The following is a 23,742-nucleotide window of genomic DNA, read 5'->3' on the forward strand; positions in this document are numbered from 1 at the left end:
ACCGCCGGGAGGGGGCGCCTCAAACCCGGATCCTGGAGGGTGTCGGGGTTTGACTCGGCCCCGCCTGCTTAGCGTTGTCAGCCTGCATTGCGAGCGCAGGTTGGGGTGTGGGTGTGGATGTAGAGCCTGGAGGACGGGTCCGGGTCGCGCAGTCGGGGGTCAGGAGGGAAGAGCACGCGGTAAGCGCGACCTTAGTGGCTCGGGGCACCTTACGTAGCCCAGGGACCAAACCCCTTCCTCCTTCCAGTTTGAGCTAGGATCCTCCTCAGACTCCAGGCTCCTTCCTCGGCTCGCAGTCCCTTTCACTGACTGCAAACCTCCTGTCGACCCCAGATACTGTCTCTAATGCCAAACTCCTCGAACCTCAGACCCCTCCTTGGACTCCAAGATCCTTATCCTCCTATCTCAGACTCTTCCTCCGACCCCAGACCCCTCTTTCGACTTCAGACTCCGCCTTCACCCCCGACCCCCAGTCCCAGCCCCTACTTCATCCGCAACCTGCTTCATTTCGAGGCCCCTCCTTGGACGTCTCTCCTCGGACGTCAGATCCTTCCCTGGACCCCCCACATTTCGTCGACTCCTCTTTCAATCACAACCCCTTCTAGGACCCCTCACCTATCAGCATAGGGCAGTGAGCCTAAACTTGAGCTTGTCTTAGGATCTTAAAAGAGGATCCCTAGATTCCACTCTAGCGATCATGATTTAATTGGCTGGAATGGGGTCTCTGGAACTTGCATATTTACCATTATTTAAAGAGTTTTTATTTTATGTGGTTCTGGAAAGGAAACTTTGAGAAAGAAATCATGGTGGTGGTGATATGGTAGGAGTGGGCTGGGGTGGGGGAGGATAAAAGGGTAGGGAATGGGTCTAAAGTCTAGGTATCTGGGTTCTATTCCCTCTGCTACAGCTTACAAACTGTGTGATCTTGGGCAAAACACTTAATCTCTTTGAGTATGGGTTTCTTCATCTGTAAAATGGAGAGAATGACAGTATCCATCTCTGGGTTGTGAGGACTAAATAACACATGGAAAGTTTTTAGTATATGGCTTGACACCTACTTAATACAGTAAATGCCATAATCATTATTAACATTTTTTTCTTAATCTCATGGATTCTCATCTTGTCCAACCCGATCCATCCTCTTCCCACTGAGGAATTCCAACTACACCATAGTTTGCACTACTACCCCATTTCCAGGGATGGGGTGTTGGTTCCTTATATTACTAGGCCTCTTGTCCAGACTTCCATTTCACAGTCCACAGGCAGAGGGAGGGGACTGGTCAAGCCCCTGGCCACACATCCCCTCCTTCCCCAACCCCAGGCTGCAGGCTCAGAGATGACCTGAACTGCTTGTAAATCCATTATGGGCCCAGCATCTGCAGTGCCACCTGTAGACAGGGGAGGGCAGCAGTGTGTTGGGAACAGCTCTGGGGCCTGAAAGAAAGGCTGGGAAGAGAGGGGAGAAGGGAGAGGGCTGCCCAGAACTTTGTGTGTGGGATGGAAAGATGACCATTTATACTAGGACTGTGTGCCATTGCATGTGCCTTTCTCTCCACAGAGAGGTTCCTATCTCCTCAGTGAGGTCCGTAGGGCTTATTATGCTTCAGTGAAGTCTGATCCCCTGAGTAGGGTCTGTCCCCACTAAATAAGGTCTGTGCCCCCTCAGTGGTGTGCATTCCCTCAGTGTAGTAAGAGGCCCTTCAGTGGGGTTGAGTCCTCTCAGTGGGGCCCATGTTTCTTTAGTGAAGTCTGTATCTTTTGTATCTCTTTGGAGGAAGCCTATGTCCCCTCAGTAAGGTCAGTGACCTTCAATGCCATTCATGTCCTATTAGCAGGGTCCACAGCCCTTCAGTGAGATCTGAGATGCCCCAGTAAGATCTGTGTTCCCTTAATGGAGTCCATGTACCTTCAGTGAAGTGTGTGTCCCTTTTGTGCAGTTAATGCCTCCTCGATGAAGTATCGCCTTCTCAGTGGGGTCCATGTCTGTTCCATGAGGTCTGTATCCCTTCCGGGAGCCCTGAGACCCTTTCCTCAGGGTTGGGTAGGCTCTGGATCAAGGTCTAACCATGGGGAGGTTTGTGTGTTTGTTTGTTTTCCAGTTTAGGGTGTGCTGGCCTTGCGATTAGCTGGACAAAGAACAAGAGAGCAGGTGGGAAGGGAGGCTGGCCCAGGTGGGGTCCTGTGTAGGCTTCAGGAAGTGGGGGCTGCCTGCTTCCGGGCCTCAGAATCACTCTTGGAGTTAGATACTTAAGGATCCTTCCTGCCTTGACGGCCATTCTGTGAACCGATGGGCAGGAGTTGGCCCTTCTTGGTGGTAAGTGCAGGTGGGAGATGGAGGGTCCTGGCTGGTCTCTCATTTCTGGAGTGGAAGGGATAGAGGGAAGCCAGAGGTATCTGAGCCCAGGTATGACAGGGGAGGGGTCTCTTGGTGAAGTAAAAGACTGGGAAGGAAAGAAGGGTGTGAGTGATTCCTTCTACTTGCATAGACTTTGTCATTTTACAAGCCTTAGCGTCAGCCTGATGAGGCGGTAAAAACACCTAGAGTCAGGAGACCTAGGTTTGGCCCAAGTTACGGTCGTTTTTTCTGTGACCTTGTACAAAGTCCTCCCTTTCCCTGAGTTTACCATTTATGCAATGAAATGGGTTTATTAGCAAAGACTGAAGGTGCCTCCTAGTCCTCACTTAATGAGTCTTTGCATTTTAGGTCTGGATGGAAATTTGTGGACGCAGGGAAAGTAAAGACCTATCCTCAGGGGTGGAAGAAACTCTGAGTTTACTCAGGGTGGGGGATAGTTCCCAGAGCGGAAGGGTGTCACCCGGAAAGGACCCTATTCCACCTGGCTTTTCTACTCGGTGGGGTGACAGGCTTGCGCAATGAGACCGCGGGGCGGCTACACGATGGGCCTGACCCAACTCCGCTCGTTAGCCCAGCTCTTTCCCGCTTGTGCCCTGCCCTAACCTAACTCCACATCGGTAACTCCGAGACCCCACCCCACCCTGGTCACTCCATGGTCCGGCCTCCTCTCCTGTCACAGCCAGCCTCGCCACTCCCTGTCACTCCATGGGCCCACCCTCTCTCCCGTCACGCCTGGCCGCTCCCCTTCTGCTTTCACGCTGCGGTTCCACCCCTTCCGCAAGTCAGCTCCGCCCCATCTCCCAAGCAATGCTTGACTTTTCCCTATCGGTTTCTTTGCTAGCCCTGGTCCCACCTCCACCAGACATGGCTCCGCCCCTCCGGGGCGACCCCCGTCACATGCCTAAGCCACGCCTCTGCTGTCAGGCCCCGCCCCTCCTCTGAAGGCTCCGCCCCTCGGTCGGCCTGTTTTCCCCCTCCTGGCCGCCCGCTGAGACCGCTAAGGCTGCTACGGTGTTCGGAACTTGAGGTGATGGGGCTTCCCGAGGAGCGGGGCCGGAGCGGCGGTGGGAGCGGGGTCCGGGAGGAGGCTGGAGCCCGGAGCCGAGCACGGAGTTGGTCTCCGCCGCCCGAGGTCAGCCGTTCCGCTCACGTCCCCTCGCTGCAGCGCTACCGCGAGCTGCACAGGCGCTCCTTGGAGGAGCCGAGAGGTGAGGCCAGGCCCGGGCGGGCCTGAGAGACGTCAGGGAGGAGAGAAGTGGGGGGCTCACAGGAGAGTGAGGAGTTGGGGGTTCCCTTGGGAAACTGAGGGGTCCGTGAGAAGATAGAGGTTTTGTGAGGCAAGAATTGCGGTTCTTTAAGGAGACGGAAAAGGGGTTCCGGGAGGAGAGGGGGGTTCTCTGAGAAGGAGGGTTCTGTAGGAAATGAGGGTTCCCTAGGAATTGGGGGGTTCCTTGGCGGCTTGGAGGTTTCGTGAGGAGATGCAGGTTTTGTGAGGAGAGTGGAAGTGTCCTAAGAAGAGAACAGTTCCTCAGGTGAAAAGGCGGGTTCTTAAGGGCGCAGAGCGCCTTGAGGAGAGGCGGACCACAAAGAGAATTTTCTTTGCCGCTTTTCAGACCAGCCCACCCAGTGCCTCCTGACACCTTTAACCTGTTAGTTAGTCTCCACTGCTGAGGGGCAGTAGGGTCCCATCCCGGGGTCCCCAGATTAGTAATGGAGTCCCAGATCTATTTTTAGTATTTCAGAAATCCCAATGGAAACTACCATATAAGACTGAACAAGTCACTAAAATGTTGTCTTTTAAAAAAAAATTAGGGATGGGATTGTAATAACTCAGAAATTCTGATAGGTAGTTCCATGTCTTTAAGAACATGTGGGGAAAATTCCCCACCTGTGCCCTCAAGCTGGGTTAGGGGTCACAACTGTAGCTGAGTTGGGAGGCAGCATGATGTTGGCAGTGGGACAAGCATAAGCCACCGAATCAAACTCAGAAAAATCTAGATTTAGATCCTGGCTCTACCACTCATTTACTGTGTAGTCTTAGGCAGATTTTAAAACCTGTCTGAAATTCCTTTTCTTTATCTGTAAGACAGAGGTAATAATACCTGCCTCACAGTTTCGTTTGAGGGCTAAAATGAGTAGTAAGCGAAGTGTGCATTATAGAGTGCCTGGTGCACAGCAGCATTCACTAGATAGCGGTTAGTATGATAACAAAAAGAACAAAGTGGATGAAGCAATTATTGAGTAATGCAAGATAAGACTGAACCAAGTGTAGAGTGGTTGATTGCTGCATGCAGTGTCCAAGTTTGAGTCCTCAGACCTCTTTTATTTTTTTAAGGTGTTCATATAGATATTTATTGACTAAATTTGCCCACATAAAGAGTGTCTTACTGCTCATTAATGTATACCACACCTTAGACAAATATTACACTTAAAAGAGTCAACTGGTTGGTAATTCTTTCCTTGCCAAAAGTTTCTACTCTTTATAAAAGAATTCACAGTAGGCTTCCTTTAATAGGGAAATGAGTCAATATCTTTAAATAAAAACACAATCACATGGAACTTTCATAAAACACACTTACATCACACACCAGTATCCACCAACCATTCCAGGATTCTGACTTCTTGGGATAACACCATGTTTTTGTTGGGATTCTCTAGGAATAAAATATAAAGACCAATTAATATACTGGTCCTATAATAATATCATATCTTCATTTTTCCAATGGAGACTGCCTGGTTGGCTCTCAGAGAGGTGATTAATCTATAGTCTCACCCCCTAATCTAAGTTCACTTTCAGGTTAGATGTCCCCAACTTGTTTCTTTACTTTTCTTTCTTTCTTTTTTTTTTTTTATTGAAGTATAGTTGATTTACAATGTTGTGTTAGTTTTAAGTATACAGCAAAGTCATTCAGTTATTTATGTATATCCTTTTTCAGACTCTTCCCTTATAGGTTATTACAAAATATTGAGTATAGTTCCCTGTGCTACACAGTAGGTCCTTATTGGTTATCTATTTTACATATAGTAGTGTGTATACGTTAATCCCAAACTCCTAATTTATCCTTCCCCTCCTACCTCAGACCTCTTTTCACTTCTCTTCCCTCTATATATTTTCTCCTGTCATGAGTTCATCTGTTTCCCTGGGGTGAGCTATTTTTTTTTAATTGAGGTAACATTATTTAAGTTCCCTGTGTACAGTGTTATATTTCTACTTCTGTATACACTACAGTGTGATCACCACCAAAAATTTAGTTTCCATCCATCACCATATAGTTACCCTCTTTACTCATTTTCCCCTCCCCAACCTTCCCCTCTGGTAACCACTAATCTGTTCTCTGTATCTATGTGTTTGTTTTTGTTTAGTTTGGTTTGTTCATTTATTTTGTTTCGTTTGTTTTTTATATACCACATATGAGGGAAAGCATATGGTATTTGTCTTTGTCTAACTCTGTCTGAAATGGTGAGATTTCATTCTTTTTATGGTTGAGTAATATTCATATATCCATATAATATATATCTCTATATATCACATCTTCTTTATCATTCATCTATCAATAGACACTTAGGTTGCTTTCATATCTTGGCTATTTATTGTAATTACTACTACAATGAACATAGGAGTACATATATCTTTTCAAAATAGTGTTTCTGTTTTCTTCAGAAAAATACTCAGAAGTGGAATAATGGATTGTATAATAGTTCTTTTCTTAATTTTTTGAGGAATCGCCATACTCCAAAGTGGCTGCACCAATATACATTCCCACCAACAATGTATGAGGGTTTCGTCTCTCCATATCCTTTCCAACACGTGTTATTTCTTGCCTTTTTGATAATAGCCATTCAAACGGGTGGAGGTGATATCTCACTGTGGTTTTGATTTGCATTTCCCTAATAATTAGTAATATTGAACATCTTTTCATGTGCCTGTTGCCCATCTGTATGTCTTCTTTGGAAAAATGTCTACTGAGCAGCTATGCTCATTTTTTAACTGGGTTGTTTGTTTTTTTGTTGTTGAGTTGTATGAGTTCTTTATATATTTTGAATGCTAACCCTTTATTGGATATATGATTTGCAAATATCTTCTCCCCAGGGGTGAGCTATTACTGTCACAAGAACTCCTTTTCTACATATTTAGCTCTGTATCCAGCATCTCACTTTTGCTCTAGTCTCAAATTTCATAGGTCTGTAGAGCATTTTATTCACACACCCTGTTGTTATACCATATTTAACATGACTGTGACTCGGGTTTACCAATTTTCCCTTCCAAACCTGCTTTCCTCCCTAATTTTCTAATCCCTGTCAATGGCACCATCCCAAATCCTATCTATCTATATATCTTATTTATTTATAGATTGCTTACTGCTTACTAAGCACAAATTCTGTTTGATTTGATGTAGAGACTATTATCCCCATTTTATGGAGAAGGAAACTGAAGCTTAGAGAGGTTAACTTAATTGCACAAGGTCACACAGGTACTTAGTGGTGGAGCTGTGATTTGAACCAAGGTAGTTTTTATTGCAGAACCTATGCTCCCAATAGCTATGCTGTTCCTCTTCCCTGATCCACAGGCTGCCTTTCACCAAATTCTGTCAAATACTCTTTAAAAATCTCTTTCAGGTTACCTTTTCTTCCATTCCCATAGACCCTTTTAATTCAAGGGAGCAGCCTCCTAACTGGTTCTCTCTCTGCTAGTCTCACTCATTTCCAATATTTCTGGTAGATTTAGATTTAGATTTATCTAAACACTTTTAGACTGATACTATGGAAACACTGCTTTCGTATGTCACTTCAAAAACTTGCAATAGTTCCCTATTTCCTACAGCTTCAAATTAAAATTCTGCCTTTCTTTCAGAGTCCCTGGATAACTAGCTGACCCCACCTTTCTATTCTTATCTTCCACTACTCCCTACCATATACCCCTCATTCTACAACAGGTCATTCTTGTTGATATACTGGATACACAAAAGTCCCTTTCCCATCTCCTTGCCTTTGCCCATTCCCTTCTGTTCCTCTCTACCTAGTCAAACCCCAACAATTCCACAGAGCATTCCCTGATCATCCCAGACCATTTTCATCTTTTCCTCTTCTAAACTTCTTCAGTACTTAGAATGTGTGCCAAAGAAACATCCAGAGTTCAACAGCTCCACCAGAAAAAAACAAAAACAAAAACTAAGTGATCATGGACTTTTCTGGCCGTCCAGTGTTTAAGACTCCAAGCTTCCACTGCAGGGCGCATGGGTTTGATCCCCGGTTGGGGAACTAAGATCCCATATGCAGCGTGGCGTGGCCAAAAAACAAAACAAAACAAAGCAAAGCAAAACAAAAAAACCTGAGTGATCATAAAACTCAGTTTTCTTCACTCCTTGTTGATGGACATAAATGTGGTTCATATATAGTTTTACATAGTTTATGCCTACTAATTATCACTTTAAAATATTTTTGAGTATACACACATACTCAGTGTAGTTGTAACAACATGGCCTTTAGAGTTAGACCCATTTGTTCCCTCTTAAATGGCCATTTAGTATTCTATTGTTATCACTACCAGTATTGCTAGTTTTTATCAGTTTTTTCATTATTGGGCTTTAGGGTTGTTTCTAGTTTCACTATTATATATAGTGTTAGTATAAACATCTCTTGAGTAATCTCTTTTTTTCCTTCGGTATTATTTTCTTAGAGTGGGTTCCCCAAAGTTAAGTTAGCAGATGAAAGGGTATTAAAAATGTTATGATTCTTGTCAGGCATTGCCCTGCTGTTCAGTAAATTGTGCTAATTTCTTATAATGCTGTTATCATATAAGAGTATCTGTTTTCTAGGGCCACTCAGGCATTGAGTTTAATCTTTCTTTTAGTCTTTGCTAGTTTTATTGGCATATAATGGCACCTTGGGGTTGATTTAATTTGGATTTCTTTAATTCATTGCAAGTTGTACTCCATGTGATTTAGCTTTCAATTATATTCTGTTTGTATATTCAAAAATATTTTATGGGGCTTCCCTGGTGGCGCAGTGGTTGAGAATCTGCCTGCTAATGCAGGGGACACGGGTTCGAGCCCTGGTCTGGGAAGATCCCACATGCCACGGAGCAGCTGGGCCCGTGAGCCACAACTACTGAGCCTGCGCGTCTGGAGCCTGTGCCCCGCAACGGGAGGGGCCGCGATAGTGAAAGGCCCGCGCACCGCGATGAAGAGCGGTCCCCGCACCGCGATGAAGAGTGGCCCCCACTTGCCGTAACCAGAGAAAGCCCTCGCACGAACCGAAGACCCAACACAGCCAAAAATAAATAATAAATAAATAAATAAAGTAGCTATAAAGAGTATTACAGTTAAAAAAAAAAAAAAAAAAAAAAAAAAAAAAAAAATATTTTATGTTAGTCTTGTCTCTTTAATCAGATTATATAAACTAAATCATCTAACCTTGAACAAGTCACTTTACCTCTATAAATTTGATTTCTTATCAGTAAAATGAGGGGGTGATAACCTCTAAAGCTCCTTCCATTGTTATGGTTCTAAGTGTCTCTCTCTCCTCTAGCTCCTGATCCAGTACTGAGATTATCCTAGGTGTTCTGCAGTTGTATGTTTAACCTGTTGAGTACCTTTTCTCCAAAGTAGCCAGGCAAATATTTCAAGATTATAAATCTGATCATGTCCTTCTCCTGATTAAACTCCTATGATGGCTTTCCATTGCTCTTAGGGTAAATAGCAAATTCCTTATGCTTAGAAGGATTGCGTTATCTGCCCAGTTTATGCATCAATTCCTGCTATTCTTTCTGTAATTCTCAGTGGTTTGGCCTAAGGGAGTTCCTCTTAACGCAAACCCTTGGTTCTTTTCTGTCCCATAGTAATGTCTTTCCTGGTGGAGGAGTGGAGAAAAACTCCTATTCATCTTTCAGATTTTAGCAACAATGTCTTCCTCAGGGCAGTTCAAATCATGACTTAGTAAATGTATAACCTTGGGCAAATTATTTAACCTCTCTGAGCCTCGATTTTCAAATCAATAAAATAAAAATGAAAATAAGGTCTACCTCCTAGGGTTGTAGTAAGAACTAAATAAGATAATGCATTTAAGGAGCTTAAAGCAACATCTGGCACTTAGCAAGTAACACTTGGGCAAGTAGTAGTAGGAGAAAGAGATGCTCATTAGATAATTGCTGAGAGTGAATGAACAAATTAAGCCTTCTATGTCATGGAAGGCTCTGTGGGTAAAGGATTTCTTCCTTTCACTAATTAGTTCATTTAAAAACTTACTGATTGACTACAATGTACTAGGCATTGTGGCTACAATTTAAATAGATGGTGAAAAATGGAGTGGCAGTTTTGAGAAGGGAGGGAAGAAATTTGAGTCAAGATTCAGCCCATGGGAGTAGAAGGTGGTTTAGGAGTGTGGTGGGTGTTAAGATTTGATAGGTAGGTAGAGGAGGGACCCAGGTGGTAGGTCCTAGAGTACAGGGCAGAGAAGTTGTGACTCGGTCCTGTGCATAGACTGGTAAGCCATCTGAGGATAAATATGTCTGAGAAGCTAAGTGATGTCTGGGCTTCTTTTTCTGTTGCAGAGTTTTGGGGAGACATTGCCAAGGAATTTTACTGGAAGACCCCATGTCCTGGTCCATTCCTCCAGTACAACTTTGATGTGACTAAAGGGAAAATCTTTATTGAGTGGATGAAAGGAGCAACTACCAACATCTGCTACAATGTACTGGATCGAATTGTCTACGAGAAAAAACTTGGCGATAAAGTTGCTTTTTACTGGTAAAAACATCTATTTTATAGCCTGTGGCAGATAAAAAGTCATCCTCACATTTATGTAGTGTTTTATAGTTCACAAAGTACCTTAAAAATCCATGAATTCATTTGATGCTTACAACAACCCAGAAGAATAAGCAAAGTATCTTTAACTTAATGTCTCAGGTGAGGAAAAATACCTCAAGTAAGTTAAATGACTTCCCTAAAATCACATAACTAGAATGTGACAGAATTGACATTCAAAGCCAAATGTCCTGACTTCTAGTCTAGTGTTCTCACCTTGGAGAGGAACAGGGTGAGAGGGTGAATGGAAGCAAACAGTACTAAGTAGCTTTCTTTCTCATTCTTGCTTTGGGAGAAAAATGGATATTGGATTTTTCACTACCACTACCACTGTTATCATCATTACCTTTGATTGAGCTATATGCCAGACACTGTGCTCAAGTGCTTAGCAAATATTATTATATTTAATGCTCACAGCAACTAAGAATACATTATTTATTTTCCTCATTTTACATATGTGAAAACTGAAATTCTGAGATGTAGATAAATGACTTATCTGAAGTCATACAACTAGTAAGAAGCAGGGCTAAGATTCAAACCCCGGTAGCACATTTCCAGAGTTTATACTCTAAACCATGACACTATACTATCCTTTTAATTACTTATACTAGCCTCCCAACTTAGCTTTGCAAAGTAGGTATTCTTTGCTCCATTTTATAGCTGAAGAAATGAAGCACACATCTGTGCTTCATAGTGAATAAGGTCATAGCATGAGTAACTGGTAGAGCCAGGATTCAAACCCAAGTCTGTCTGATTCCTTGCTTTTAACACTAGGCCACACTGCCTCCCCAACTGAAACTGAGACCCCCCTCCTCCTAGCAACATAGCTTAGAGGAGGTGTTACAAAACTGAACCTGAAATAGGATCTTGAAGTTCCAGTTATTGGAGTGTTGCTTCTGCCACCAACCATGAGCACTTTGGGAATTGATCTATTTCTTTTTAAGTAAGCCAATAGGAGCACGTTGGTATTTCATGGAAGAATTAAATTGGTAGTCAGTAAAAATTTGCCCAGTTTGTGTGATATATTGAGAAAAGCCCTAACCTGAGAGATAGGAAACTCAGATTCTTATTCCAACTGTGCCATTCACTTGCTGTGTAACCCTAGGCAAGGCACTTAACTCTCTGGAAGTCAGTTTCCTCATTCATAAAATGAGGGTAATAATTCTACCCTTGTCTTTATCACTAGATTGTTATGAGAATCAAATATGATATTGTAAAAGCATTTACTTGTTCACTGGAAAACAACGTACAGATGTGAGTGGTCTGTTATCACATTACCATTGTTCAATTTGGGGTCACTTTGCCACTGAAAGTCATGGCCTATTATGCCTGTTGAGACTGTTTAGCTCCTGCCCTGGGACTTTATGCTTGAGCTCCAGCTGACACTTGGGCCCACCTCCTAGGTTCCTTAGGGATCAAAAAACCTTTAAAGATTTGCAGAGGAAATGCTTTTGTCTAAATTTGTTGCCTGGTTTGAAATAATTCAGGTGCAGGATGAAAGACTGAAAAACACAGGCCAGAGTTGTCCAATCACTGGATATTGCTGCAGAATGCTGAGGCCCTTCTTTTTAGTTCCCCTACCATCCGTACCTGAACAGAGCCTGTCTTTCCACATTTGTAAAATGAAAGGAGTAGATTAGATCAGTGTTCTCCTAAGAATGTTCTAGGAACCACTAACTACTAGACATATTAGCAGGGGCTTCTTGATTCATGAAATAAATGAGACTGAGAAGCACTACATAATAAATTACCTTTGTGGGATTCCCAATGTATATTAATATAGTAAAGACTCCAAGAAGTCCTACAGTAAAGACACCTGATTAATTTTAACATGGGATTTCTAAAGTTTATTTGAGCCCCAAACACATTTTGCAGCATGCTATTAACATCAAAAGAAGCAGTATTCCATGGAACACCAATTTGGGAAGCACTCAATTATATAACCTCTACATACACTTCCAGTGCAAAATTCTGTAACTCTATAACAAGACATTTTCACTCCATTTTTACATTGGTCACTCAACCAATAAGAATTTTTAAAGATATTGGGTACACAGCCCTACGTTAGGTGTCATGGTACAAGGATAAGAAGAGTGGAGACAAGTACCACACTGGCCATTATTATTCAATTCTCAAGCTACAAATAAATCACATTTGTTAAAAGAAAGTAAAGTGCAAACATGCCAGATACTTGGTTACTTCCCTTTTTTACCTCCATATTTTAAAAATAATATGCTTACACTGCTATTTCTTCATCTTTTTTTTAGAAAGTATTGACTTCCTTTTATGATAGATGAGAATTCAGTTCTTGTATACTCCTCCAGCTTCCTTCTCTTATCCTCTCAATATAATTATACCTCTGTTTTTTAGTTAATTTAAAAATCAATGTTTATGTTAGAATAATCTATCACAGTTGCATTTCCTTTTATGTAAAGATTTCTTTTTTCCACAGAAGTTAAAAATCGCCTGCCATTTTTCTTGCACTATTTGCCTTTATCATATACTCAATTTTTTTCAAACTCTCTATCATACAATTTATTCTATGAAGTGCTCTTTTTCTCCTTTGTCCCTTGTCTTGGAGCCCACCTTCTTCCCGCTCTAATTTTTATTAATGCTTTTAAAGTGACATCTTTTCAGTGATTTGCTCCAGTTGATATACTTCTTATGGAGCCATAGTATGACTTTCTTTTCAACCTAGGCATTTAGATAGCTATAATGGCATTAGAAAACCACATTTGTAGGTCACTTCTTGTTTTAGGGCATATCTTATATACATACTGAAATAATCCACAAAGGAAATAGTGCTCTTAGGAAAGTACTCCAGTAAGCCAAAATAGAACAATATTAAGGAAGAATTTAGCCTTTTACTTTTGGCTTGACACATTGTAAATACTCATGGAAGAACAGTATTTTTAGAATTTGAAGTGACTGTTTTAGCGTCCATCTAGGCCAGCTCTCTTTACAGATGGGTAGATTAAGGATCAGAGAAGCTAAGTGATTTGCTTAAGGGTGATAAACCTGCTTGGAGAGAGAGCTGAGACTAATCTCCAGATATCCTCACTCCTAGTCAACTTCTCTTTTTACCATATGATACTACAGTGGACCCTTGAACAACTCGAGGGTTAGAGGTGCCAACCCTTGCACAATCCAATCTGCATGTAATTTATAGCTGGCCCTCCATAGCCTCTGTATCCGAGGTTCCACATTCACAGATTCAACCAACAGTGGATCATGTAGTACTGTAGTATTTACAATTGAAAAAAGTCTGCATATAAATGTATTCATGCATTTCAAACCCGTGTTGTTCAAGGGTCAACAGTACTTCATTATTCTAACTGTGCAGTACTTGGCTGTGACCAGTGAAATGAGAAATTAGTCATATTAGTTAAATTAACTTCAAATTAATTTGCTTAAAAATGTAAAATAAATGGTGTCATCAGGTTTAAATGGCCCAGACCCTTTAATGAATGTAAAATAGATTTACATTCTATTGGGAAGACCAGACAGGCCTACATGAAACAGCCTGAAAGCAATTATGGGTCAAATTGCAAAGAGCCACTTTTACAAATAGTTCACAGAAGGGAGAAAGCATTGCAGGGAGGCAGTATAACATAAAATTAGGAGAATGTGTTTGGTGTCAAACTAACCTAATTTGAGTCCTGTTTCTGCCACTAACTAGCTTTATGATTTTGCACAAGTTACTTAACCTCTTTGAGCCTCAGTTTTCTCAACTGTGAAATGTGGATAAAAATAGTTTTTATCTCATGGAGTTGTCAACTGAACAGTATTGAAAAGGTTAACAAACCCATGTGTCCAATTCCTGGCATATTGAAAGCACTCAAATATTAGCCGCCATTATTATTATATTGGGACAGTGAGATGACCAAGTCTGTCTAGAGTAAAAGGTTTATGCAGGGAACAATTTATTCATTCAATACTTATTAAGAACTTACTATGTACCAGGAAGTATTCTGAACAAACAGACAAACTCTCTGCCCTCATGGAGGTTATAGTCCAGCTTAAGGAGACAGACAATAAACAAACAAACCAATAAATATGTGACAGGTAGTGACAGGTAGTGATAAGTGCTATAGAAAAATACAAAGCAGTTTAAGGAAAAAGGAATGACAGTGAAGAATGGGGATTGATAAGGGAAGCACTCTCTGATAAAGATGACATTTGAGCAGAGATATGAAGGAAATGGAGAGTGTTATACCCATAGCTGGGTTGGGAAAGGGAAATATTCCAGGTACATGGAAGAGCAAGTGCAAAGGCCCTGAGATGGGAGTGTTCTGCTACCTGGGGTGTTTGAATACTAGCTAGGAAGTTAGTGTTCCTGAAGCAGTATTAGCTAGAAAAACAGAGTAGTAGGGAATGAAGTCAGCAGGACACTAGATTGTGTAGAACCTTGAAAGACTTTTGGGTTTTATTCACAGTGAAATGGGGACCCACTGGACAATCTTGAGCATAGAAGTGAAAATGATTTGACTTATGTTTAGAATCTGTCTTTGTGTTGAGAATAGACTGTAGAAGGGCAAGAATAGAAGCACGGAGATCAATTATGAGGCTATTATAGAAATCCAGCTGAACAATGATGGTGATTTAGACTTTCGTAGTAGCTTGAAGGTGGTTAAAAGTGGTCAAAATCTGGCTCTATTTTGAGTGAAGAGCCCATGGAATTTGCTGACTTGGATTGGATTTGAGGAATGAGAGAAAGAGGAGTCAAGGTTATCTTCAGCAGTGGATGAGGTCCAGGAATGGGACATCTTGACTATTTTTGGAGACCTATGAAAAGATTGTATGCAGGGGAATGAGGCAGTCACAGCTGGGTTTGAGAAGATTAATCTGGATTCATATGGAAGTGAGAGTGGAAAGTCAGAGAACTGAGAGTTTTGTTATTCAAGGTAGAGATGCCAGAACCGGGATATTGCTGGTGGGAATGGAATTGAACAATGAAATATTAGAGTAATTTAGAGGAAAGAAACCAACATAGGTAACTGGGTGTGTAGATGGTGGGGGCACAGACAGAGAAAGTGAGAGAGAAGAGTCAAGGGTTCCCTTAGTCTATATAACACTTTACCTCTTTCAGAGGCACACAGTCATCTGATCCAGAGGCTAAATTTGCCCTCAAGACTTTGGTTTTAACCTCTCTTGCACTTTCTTCCCCCTAACATGGCAGGTAGAAGTGTTAGTGGGGATTTATGTGTATATGTGTGAGAAGGAAATCAGTAACAAAGTTATTAGAAAAGTCATTCAGGGAGAGATAGTCAGTGAGGGATATTAGAGGTAGCTCAAGGAGTTAAAGGGATACTGGCGAACAGTGGGAGATTGGGGGATTAAGTAAACAGTGGGAGATTATGGGGAGTGGGTGGAAAGAGTGGTTGATGGCTATTATTCTGGTGATTTATATGAGCTGCTCAGTCTCTAGGTTATTCCAGGAGAGGAACCCAATCTCCAAAGCCCAAAATATTTGGTATAGTCCATTCCTTCTACTTTTTGCTTTGGGTTGCCTATGGCTATCATTATCTCTATACCATCTCCCCCTTCAACCTCAGCTGAAATCACTGAAATCTCTCTCCACAGGCTCTGACTATTATTCAGTCCTTCCTTAGAAACTTCTGAGAAGCAGGTGACTTTAGGACAGAAGCTCTGCTCTCAGGATCCCTGTATGTTCCTGAGTATGAATTCCAAAATATGATATTTAGAACTCTCCAGGTCCTGGTGGGGTATGTGTGAGTGTGTGTATTTGAGGAGGTGGGGATGGTTAGGGAGGTGAGATAAGCCCATGGTCTGATAAGGAGAAGATGGTCAAGGTGACATGGAAAACCAGAGCCCTAGAGTGTGTTGTCTTAGCATTCATGTCCAAGGACTCTGTTAATTATCTAGGTCCATGTTCTGGAGTTCATTTCAGTGAACTAGATGATCACTAGTTGATCACTAGTTCGGTGAACTAGATGATCACTATGGGAAGGGAGGGACTTTTTTGTCCTCCATCTATATCTCCACTGGTTTCACAATAGTGTATTTACTTATTCAGATATACCATTTGACCCTTGAACAATGTGGGTTTGAACTGCATGGTCCACTTATATGCAGATATTTTTCAACAGTAAATACTACAGTACTGCATGGTCTGTGGTTGGTTAAATCAGCAGATATGGAGGAATCAAGGATATGGAGAGGCAACTGTAAGTTATATGCAGATTAACCCCTACGTTGTTCTAGGGTCAACTGTACTTGCTAAGGAAAAACACTCATTTGAGAAAGAAGATGGCCTCAGACCATTCTCTTCCCCTCTCTGGGCCTTCCCTTTGTGGGAGTGGTGGGAGATGAACTACTGATACTCTGCAAGGTCCCTTCCGACACTGACGTTTCAGGATTCTATGATTGTTTCTGAAGAGGAAGTCCTTTTTAGAAGTTCTGTTGCAACCTGTAGTGACTCTATGGTGACTCAGTAGGCAGGCTGGGCTTCTGTTGAGATGATGAAGGAAGAGGAGGATTTTAGAAGGGATGAAGAAGCTGAGGAAGAGAATCTGATCCCCTTGTCTGGTAATATGAACACTTTAGCATAAATGCTTTAAACTAATGGGAGATATGTGGGGAAATAACTATTGCTGGGAACAGTCTTTCTCCACTTGAATCAGGCAGGCAGATTGTGGAGGAGGACTGGAGGATTTCATGTTTAAGGTGGATCTCTAATTTTCTTCTCTCACTTCCCCTGAGTTTCAGACTCTTGATGCCTTAAAGAGCCACTCCCTAAAGTGATGAAAATGAAACAAGTAGGCTGTGCTGTCCAAGTCACTAGTCACTTTTTGGAAGTAGGTGGGATATGAATAATAAATGTATTATAATAATAATAGTATATGTTATACATTATTATATGTACTAACATATGTAATAATAAGTGTGTAATAAATGGAGACTGTCTTGAGGCCTGACTCAGTGTCCTGAGCCATGTCAGCTACCTGAGTTTGTGTCTGGGCTGACTTCTTATACCGGTGTATTAAGTAAATATTTAATGAGGAGAATGGCTTTAGATAATGCCCTTTTTCTGAGCCTTCTTTATCTCACTGGTAAACTGTCTGGGGTGAACAGGATACTTGCTAAAGTTACTTCTGTCACTGACCTTCAGAATTTCTATCACAAATGTAGGGAACTGCAGTGGCAAGGCAGCTAGGAGAGGTTGGGGGAAGGGGAGGAACCCAGTACTGGCCTCTTGTCCTTTGAAGAGAGCAGGTAGTTAGGTGGGAGCATGGGTTCTTGCCTTAGGGAAGCCTCACATTTACAACAATAAATACAGAAGGCTTGGAGCTGAAGATGGGCCTTCTCCCTTTTCCTGGATTTGGTATGGGAGAGTTTGGTCACTGGTAATGATTCCTAGCGTCTGATACCTTGAACCTCTGTGAGAATTTGAGACTCTCACTCCCAGACCTTTGAGGTCCACTTCCTGTACAAATCAGGAGTTGTAGCCCCAGTATCTCCATCCCCAACAATTCTCATAAGTGATCATTCTGATTCTGGAACACTACCAAGACCACAGAGTTCACACAATACCTATCCCATTGTTAGGCAGCTCTGTTACAAAGTTCTTAGATATATTACCTCCGTATAACTTTATCCCCATTCTATCCTCTTCCCTTGGTCTTAGTTCTGTGCTCTGGGGCCACATAGAATAATCCCATTCTTTTCTCCACAAGACATCCCTTCAGGTATTTGAGGGCAGTATCCCTTTGCCAGGCTGAATGTAGAATTATAGATATCTAAATCTAGAAGATGCCTTGAAGATCATCTAGTTCAGTAATTTTCAGTTTTCTAAAAGCATTAGAATCCTTTTATTCAAATATAATATTATATGTATAGTGATTGACAGGATCTGGACTATGCTTGTGTTTCAGTAACTACTCCCACAAGTTGAGCAAATTGCCTTACCTTTTTAAACCTAAGTTTTCCCATGTGTAAAATGGGAACAATAATAGTTCCTAGGGACTTCCCTGGTGGTGCAGTGGTTAAGAATCTGCCTGCCAACACAGGGGACATGAGTTTGATCCCTGGTCGGGGAAGATCCCACATGCCGCGGAGCAGCTAAGCCTGTGCACCACAACTACTGAGCCTGTGCTCTAGAGCCTGCGAGCCACAACTACTGAAGCCTGTGCACCGCAAATACTGAGCCCACCACCGCAGCTACTGAAGCCCGTGTGCTGCAACTACTGAAGCTTGCCTGCCTAGAGCCCGTGCTCCACAACAAGAGAAGCCACCGCATGAGAAGCCCACGCACCCCGACGAAGAGTATCCCCCTCTCGCCGCAACTAGAGAAAGCCTGCGCACAGCAACAAAGACCCAACACAGCCAAAAAAATAAAAAATAAAATAACGGTTCCTAGACTGGTGTGAGGAATAATTGGAATAATCTGTGTAAAGGGCTTAGTGCTTGGCAAACAGTATGTTAGCTGTTTTTATCATTATGCCAAAGCCTCATTCCTAAAACAGGAAAAAAGCAGAGCTGATCTGGTTGAAGCATAGATTGGAGGACCAGAGCTACATTCTGTTGGCTTCTTTACCTTGTCACTGTGGTCCCTGTGAGAGCTGTGTGTGGAACCTCTAGGGATTTGCAGAACTCAGTTTGAAAACCCCTGATCTGGTCAGTGCTCTTGTTTTATGGATGAGGTAGTCCTGAGTCCACATTCCCAGGTTCCTTGTATGATATAGTTTCTTGAACAACTCCTTCATCATGCATGTTGGTCTCCTGTATACATACTCTAGTTGGCCAATATCATTTATTAAGTACTCTACCTATGGTATGCCCTGGACAGGGAATTATCACCATTCTTTGCTCTGACCTTACATTAGCCCCATTGACAGCCGCTTTCTACCACTCAATTTACAATCTCCCATAATGCCTAAGACTTTTCTATTTATTCTAATAATAAACTATGTCTCCTCTGTGTTGTACGTGTATAATTGTTCCCTTGTTTTTTTGAACCTAGGTATGGTTCACAAGAACACTTGGCAGATGAGGAACTTAAGGCTCAGAGAGTGGAAGTGACTTCGCCAGATCACATAGCAGTTGTAACTTGTTCTGGACAGAAGAACACTTACATTCTTTGTTATAGACACTATGCTTCTACTTCACAGACTTAGCTTCTTTGACAATCTGTCACTTATCTAGCCAGTAGTTTACTTAGATGGTTTAGGGCTGGCTTTAGAAATGCTGACTGCAATTTATAATGATAATTTATAAGGCTAAACACATTAAAGGGCAAACCTCAAAGAAATAACATCCTTTCCTTAGCTGAGATGTGTTCATTCATCCAGTCATTAAACTTTTTTAAACTGAATATCTACTATATATAGTCTGCATACTACCTTGAGAATAGTGAGTGGGAGGCACAGGGCAATAGCAAGGGGACCAGTAAGGGGGCACTGACAACAGTTCAGATAAGATATGATAATGGAGACAACAGTAGAAGCTGTGAAAAGTGGTCAGATTTTTTATTTTTATTTTTTTGGCCACACTGTGTGACTCGTGGGATCTTAGTTCCCTGAGACACCAGGGATTGAACCCGGGCCCTCATAAGTGAGAGCATGGAGTCCTAACCACTGGACCACCAGGGAATTCCCCAGATTTTGGAATATTTTGAAGGCAGAGCCAATAGGATTTGCTGATGAACTTGATGTGGGGTATAAGAGAATGGAGTCAAGAAACAAAGGTTTTTTTGTCTGAGCACTGGAAAAATGGAATTTCCATTAGTTGAATTGGAGAAGAAACTGGGAGGAGAAGCTTTGGGGGAGGATCATATGAAATTTGTGTTTCATACACAGAGATGTAAAATTGCAATTGTGACAAGTGCTAGGTAGCCAATGAAGAATTTCAAGTAGAGATATGACATATCAGAGTTATATTTTGAAAAGATCACTCTCTTGATCATGTATATATTAAAAAAAAACAAAAACCAAAACCCAGAAAGCCTACCTGAGGATCTGCAGGCAGAGGTCCCAACCATTGCTTTATGACCTTCGGCAAGTGATGACACCCTTCTGAGCCTCAGTTTTCTGACCTTTCAAATGGGGATAGCAAATCTTGTCCTCCCAATCTCAAAAAAAATGCTACAAGGATTAGCTGAGATGAAAGACAAGAAAACACACTGAAAAGATTTACTACTATGAGGTGGTGCTAATACTCATACATATTACACATGTCTAAGGGCACTGTTAGGCAGAAGGATTCAAGACTGGCAGCCACATATGACTTTTCTATACTTAACAAAATGTCCTTCTTTCCTCTGATGAACTTAACTTCTTTTCTCAAACTTGGCTCAAAATCCACCATTTCTAGGAAGTGTTTCATGACTGACCACACTTAAGTTATTTCTTTTGAATTCCTTTGGTGATTTCCTACTTCTGCATTTTCTTGTTCTCCTTGATTGCTGTTTCCCAATATTGGCCTGATGTGGTGGGTAGTTTAGAACTCTCCAATGAAAGATTTTAAGTTTATGAGAGTAAGGACTAGCCTCTCATTCCCTTTCCTAATTTGGCAAGCAGTAGGCTCTGATCATTGGGTGGCCACTCTGGCAAAGATCGTCCATTTCCAGTCCTCTGTGGCTTGGGAGTTTAGTAGGTAAAAAGTTTTGAGGTGGAGGAAGAGCCTTTAGTCTAGGAACCTCTCTGACTTTTCCTTACCTACAGAATAAAATTTAAACTAAGCATTTGCGGCCCTATATATATGAGCCCTCTCTAGTCTATATTATGAATCTTTAAAGTTTTGAAACATTCTTAAATTTATAGAAAAGTTACAAGTATAGCTCTTCCTCAGTTACTGGGGCCTGTGCTTAGGTAGAGACAGGAGAGTGGAGCTGACATGCCAGTGGCCTGGTGCTGCGTCTGTAGCAAAACGTGTGTGACCCCCCTGAGACCTTTTAAATCCCACTTCAACCAAGAGCTGAAGCTAATCAGCGAATATGGGCTCTGAACAAACATGAGGTCTGGAGGGTCAACTTTACTCTGGCCAAGAGCCGCTGCTGAACGCCTCTATTTGAAAGCAACACCCTGCTGCAGTGACTCACCTGCATCAAGGTGCTGTACGAGGTCAAGGTAAAGCTGGATTACCTGGGCCTGAAAATCAAGGATTTTTTGGAGAGGTCTTCAAGCTTGCCTTGGCCAAGCGTATCCACCATGCCTGAGTGCTGATCTGCCAGCACCATATCAGGGTTTGTAAGCAGGGAGTGAACATGTGTCCTTCATTGTCTGCCAGGACTCGCAGAAGGACTTCTGTATTTTCCCTCTTCTCGCCTTACCAGGAGGCCTCACAAAGAGGAAGAAATGCCAAGAAGGGCCAGGGTGGGGCTGGAGCTGGCAATAACGAGCAAGTTTAAGCTCCTCCATCCCCTCCAACTGGTGGATTGTCTAATTATCTAGTCAGATAATAAAACAGGATCAACACTTAAAGAAAAAAAAGGAAAAAAAGGCAAGTTGCAAGTACAATGCAAGTAACTTTTTTCTTGAACCATTTGAGAGTAAGATGCAGACCTTGAATAGTGTGTATTTCCAACAAGGACTTTCTCCTATATAACCATAATACAACTATCAAAATCAGGAAATCAACACTAATACACCACTACTATCTAATCCTCAGACTCCACTGAAGTTTTGCCAGTTGTCCTAATAATGTCCTTAATGGCAGAAGGATCCAGTTCACAATTAAACATGACATGTAGTTGTCATGTCTTTTTAGTCTTCTTCAATCTAGAATAGTCCCTTAGTCTTTTCTTGATTTTCATGGCCTTGACATTCTAGCTTTTCAATCTTTTTTTTAAAATAGTTTTTTAATATAATTTTAAAAAATTTATTTAATTAATTTAGTTTTGACTGTGTTGGGTCTTCGTTACTGCGCGCGGGCTTTCTCTAGTTGCAGCGAGCGGGGGCTTCTCTTCGTTGTGGTGCGCGGGCTTCTCATTGCGGTGGCTTCTCTTTGTTGCGGAGCACGGGCTCTAGGCACACGGGCTTCAGTAGTTGTGGCTCACGGGCTCTAGAGCGCAGGTTCGGTAGTTGTGGCGCACGGGCTTAGTTGCTCTGTGGCATGTGGGATCTTCCTGGGCCAGGGCTCGAACCTGTGTCCCCTGCATTGGCAGGTGGATACTTAACCACTGTGCCACTGGGGAAGTCCGAGATTTTTTTAAATTTTAGGAATTTTTCAACAGAGACCCCCAAAGAGTTGCCAATTTAAAATTTTATGAAGTAAGGATATTTTTCAAACTGCAAATTATCAACTTATGTCACTATCACTCAATTAAAAATAATTTAACTGCATAAGAATAGGCAAGACATAACAGCAAAAAGTATAGTCCTTTATATCAAATAAATTAACTTTATGAAAAAACACAACTGATAGATGAAAATACTAGTATTTAGGATTGTCACTGGCCTGTAGACTGGCCTGTGTTTTCCCACTTCTGCATCTAAGCCAACCTTGTTCCTTTCTCCCTGAATTGGTCTGTTCCTTTTCTGGGCCAATCTAAACCTTGCTTGTTCTTTAAGAACCATTTGAAATGCCATCTTCTTTGTGAAGCTTTTCTCGATTCTCCCTTTCCGACTCTTTTTCTTGCTCTCAGCCAGAATGCATAATAAAATCCAGACTTAGAAAGCACATTTAATGAAATATTCCACTCATTTACAGTTGAGGCAACTGAGACCCAGAGAAGTGAAGTAATTTGCAAAAGCTCTCACACTGAAAGGTAGTGAAGCTTGACCTAAAAATCTAGTTTTCCTGACTCCTAATCCAGAGCTCTTTCCCTGTCTATTTGTTTCCCTGTCATTGTAGCATTCTTGCCCAGGAATGAGAGAGCTTTAGTTGGGATGTAAGGCTTTGAGAACAGCTCTAATCTAGGGTTCTAAGGTCTGATCTATTTATTAAAAGCCTTATGGTTTTACTAGAGAATCATTATTTATTTATTTGCCCTGGAATACATAACATAGAGTTGTCCTTGCAGGAAACGTTTCTGTAGCATATCAACACATGCATTTCTGATTGATTTTTTTTTAATTGAATTGTATACTTTGTATTTTTTTTTTTTAATTTTATTTATTTATTTGTTTATTTATTTATTTTTGGCTGTGCTGGGTCTTCGGTTCGTGCGAGGGCTTTCTCTAGTTGCGGCAAGTGGGGGCCACTCTTCATCGCGGTGCGGGGACCGCTCTTCATCGCGGTGCGCGGGCCCCTCACCATCGCGGCCCCTCCCGTTGCGGGGCACAGGCTCCAGACGCGCAGGCTCAGCAGCCGTGGCTCACGGGCCCAGCTGCTCCGTGGCATGTGGGATCTTCCCAGACCAGGGCTCGAACCCGTGTCCCCTGCATTAGCAGGCAGATTCTCAACCACTGCGCCACCAGGGAAGCCCCCTACTTTGTATTTTTTTAATTAATTAATTAATTTTTATTTTTGGATGTTTTGGGTCTTTGTTGCTGCACGCGGGCTTTCTCTAGTTGCGGTGAGCAGGGGCTACTCTTCATTGCGGTGTGGGGGCTTCTCATTGTGGTTGCTTCTCTTGTTGCGGAGCACGGGCTCTAGGCACACGGGCTTCAGTAGTTGTGGCAC

The 23,742-nt window shown here is 42.2% G+C and overlaps 1 protein-coding gene across 3 annotated transcripts in view; it reads left to right on the top strand.

The window, feature by feature from the left end:
* The first annotated feature begins 3,309 nt into the window (after window positions 1–3,309).
* ACSS2 (acyl-CoA synthetase short chain family member 2) overlaps window positions 3,310–23,742 on the top strand; it is a 47,602-nt gene continuing 27,169 nt past the window's right edge. For all 3 annotated transcript variants that reach the window (XM_007193240.2, XM_057528621.1, XM_007193241.2), the window contains exons 1-2: window positions 3,310–3,564; window positions 9,906–10,101. In XM_007193240.2, coding sequence (XP_007193302.2) covers window positions 3,387–3,564; window positions 9,906–10,101 — 374 coding nt within the window. In that variant the 5' untranslated portion in view covers window positions 3,310–3,386. The remainder of the gene's footprint in view (window positions 3,565–9,905; window positions 10,102–23,742) is intronic.

The sequence above is a fragment of the Balaenoptera acutorostrata genome, chromosome 15 (assembly GCF_949987535.1).
Source record: "Balaenoptera acutorostrata chromosome 15, mBalAcu1.1, whole genome shotgun sequence".
NCBI lineage: Eukaryota > Metazoa > Chordata > Mammalia > Artiodactyla > Balaenopteridae > Balaenoptera > Balaenoptera acutorostrata.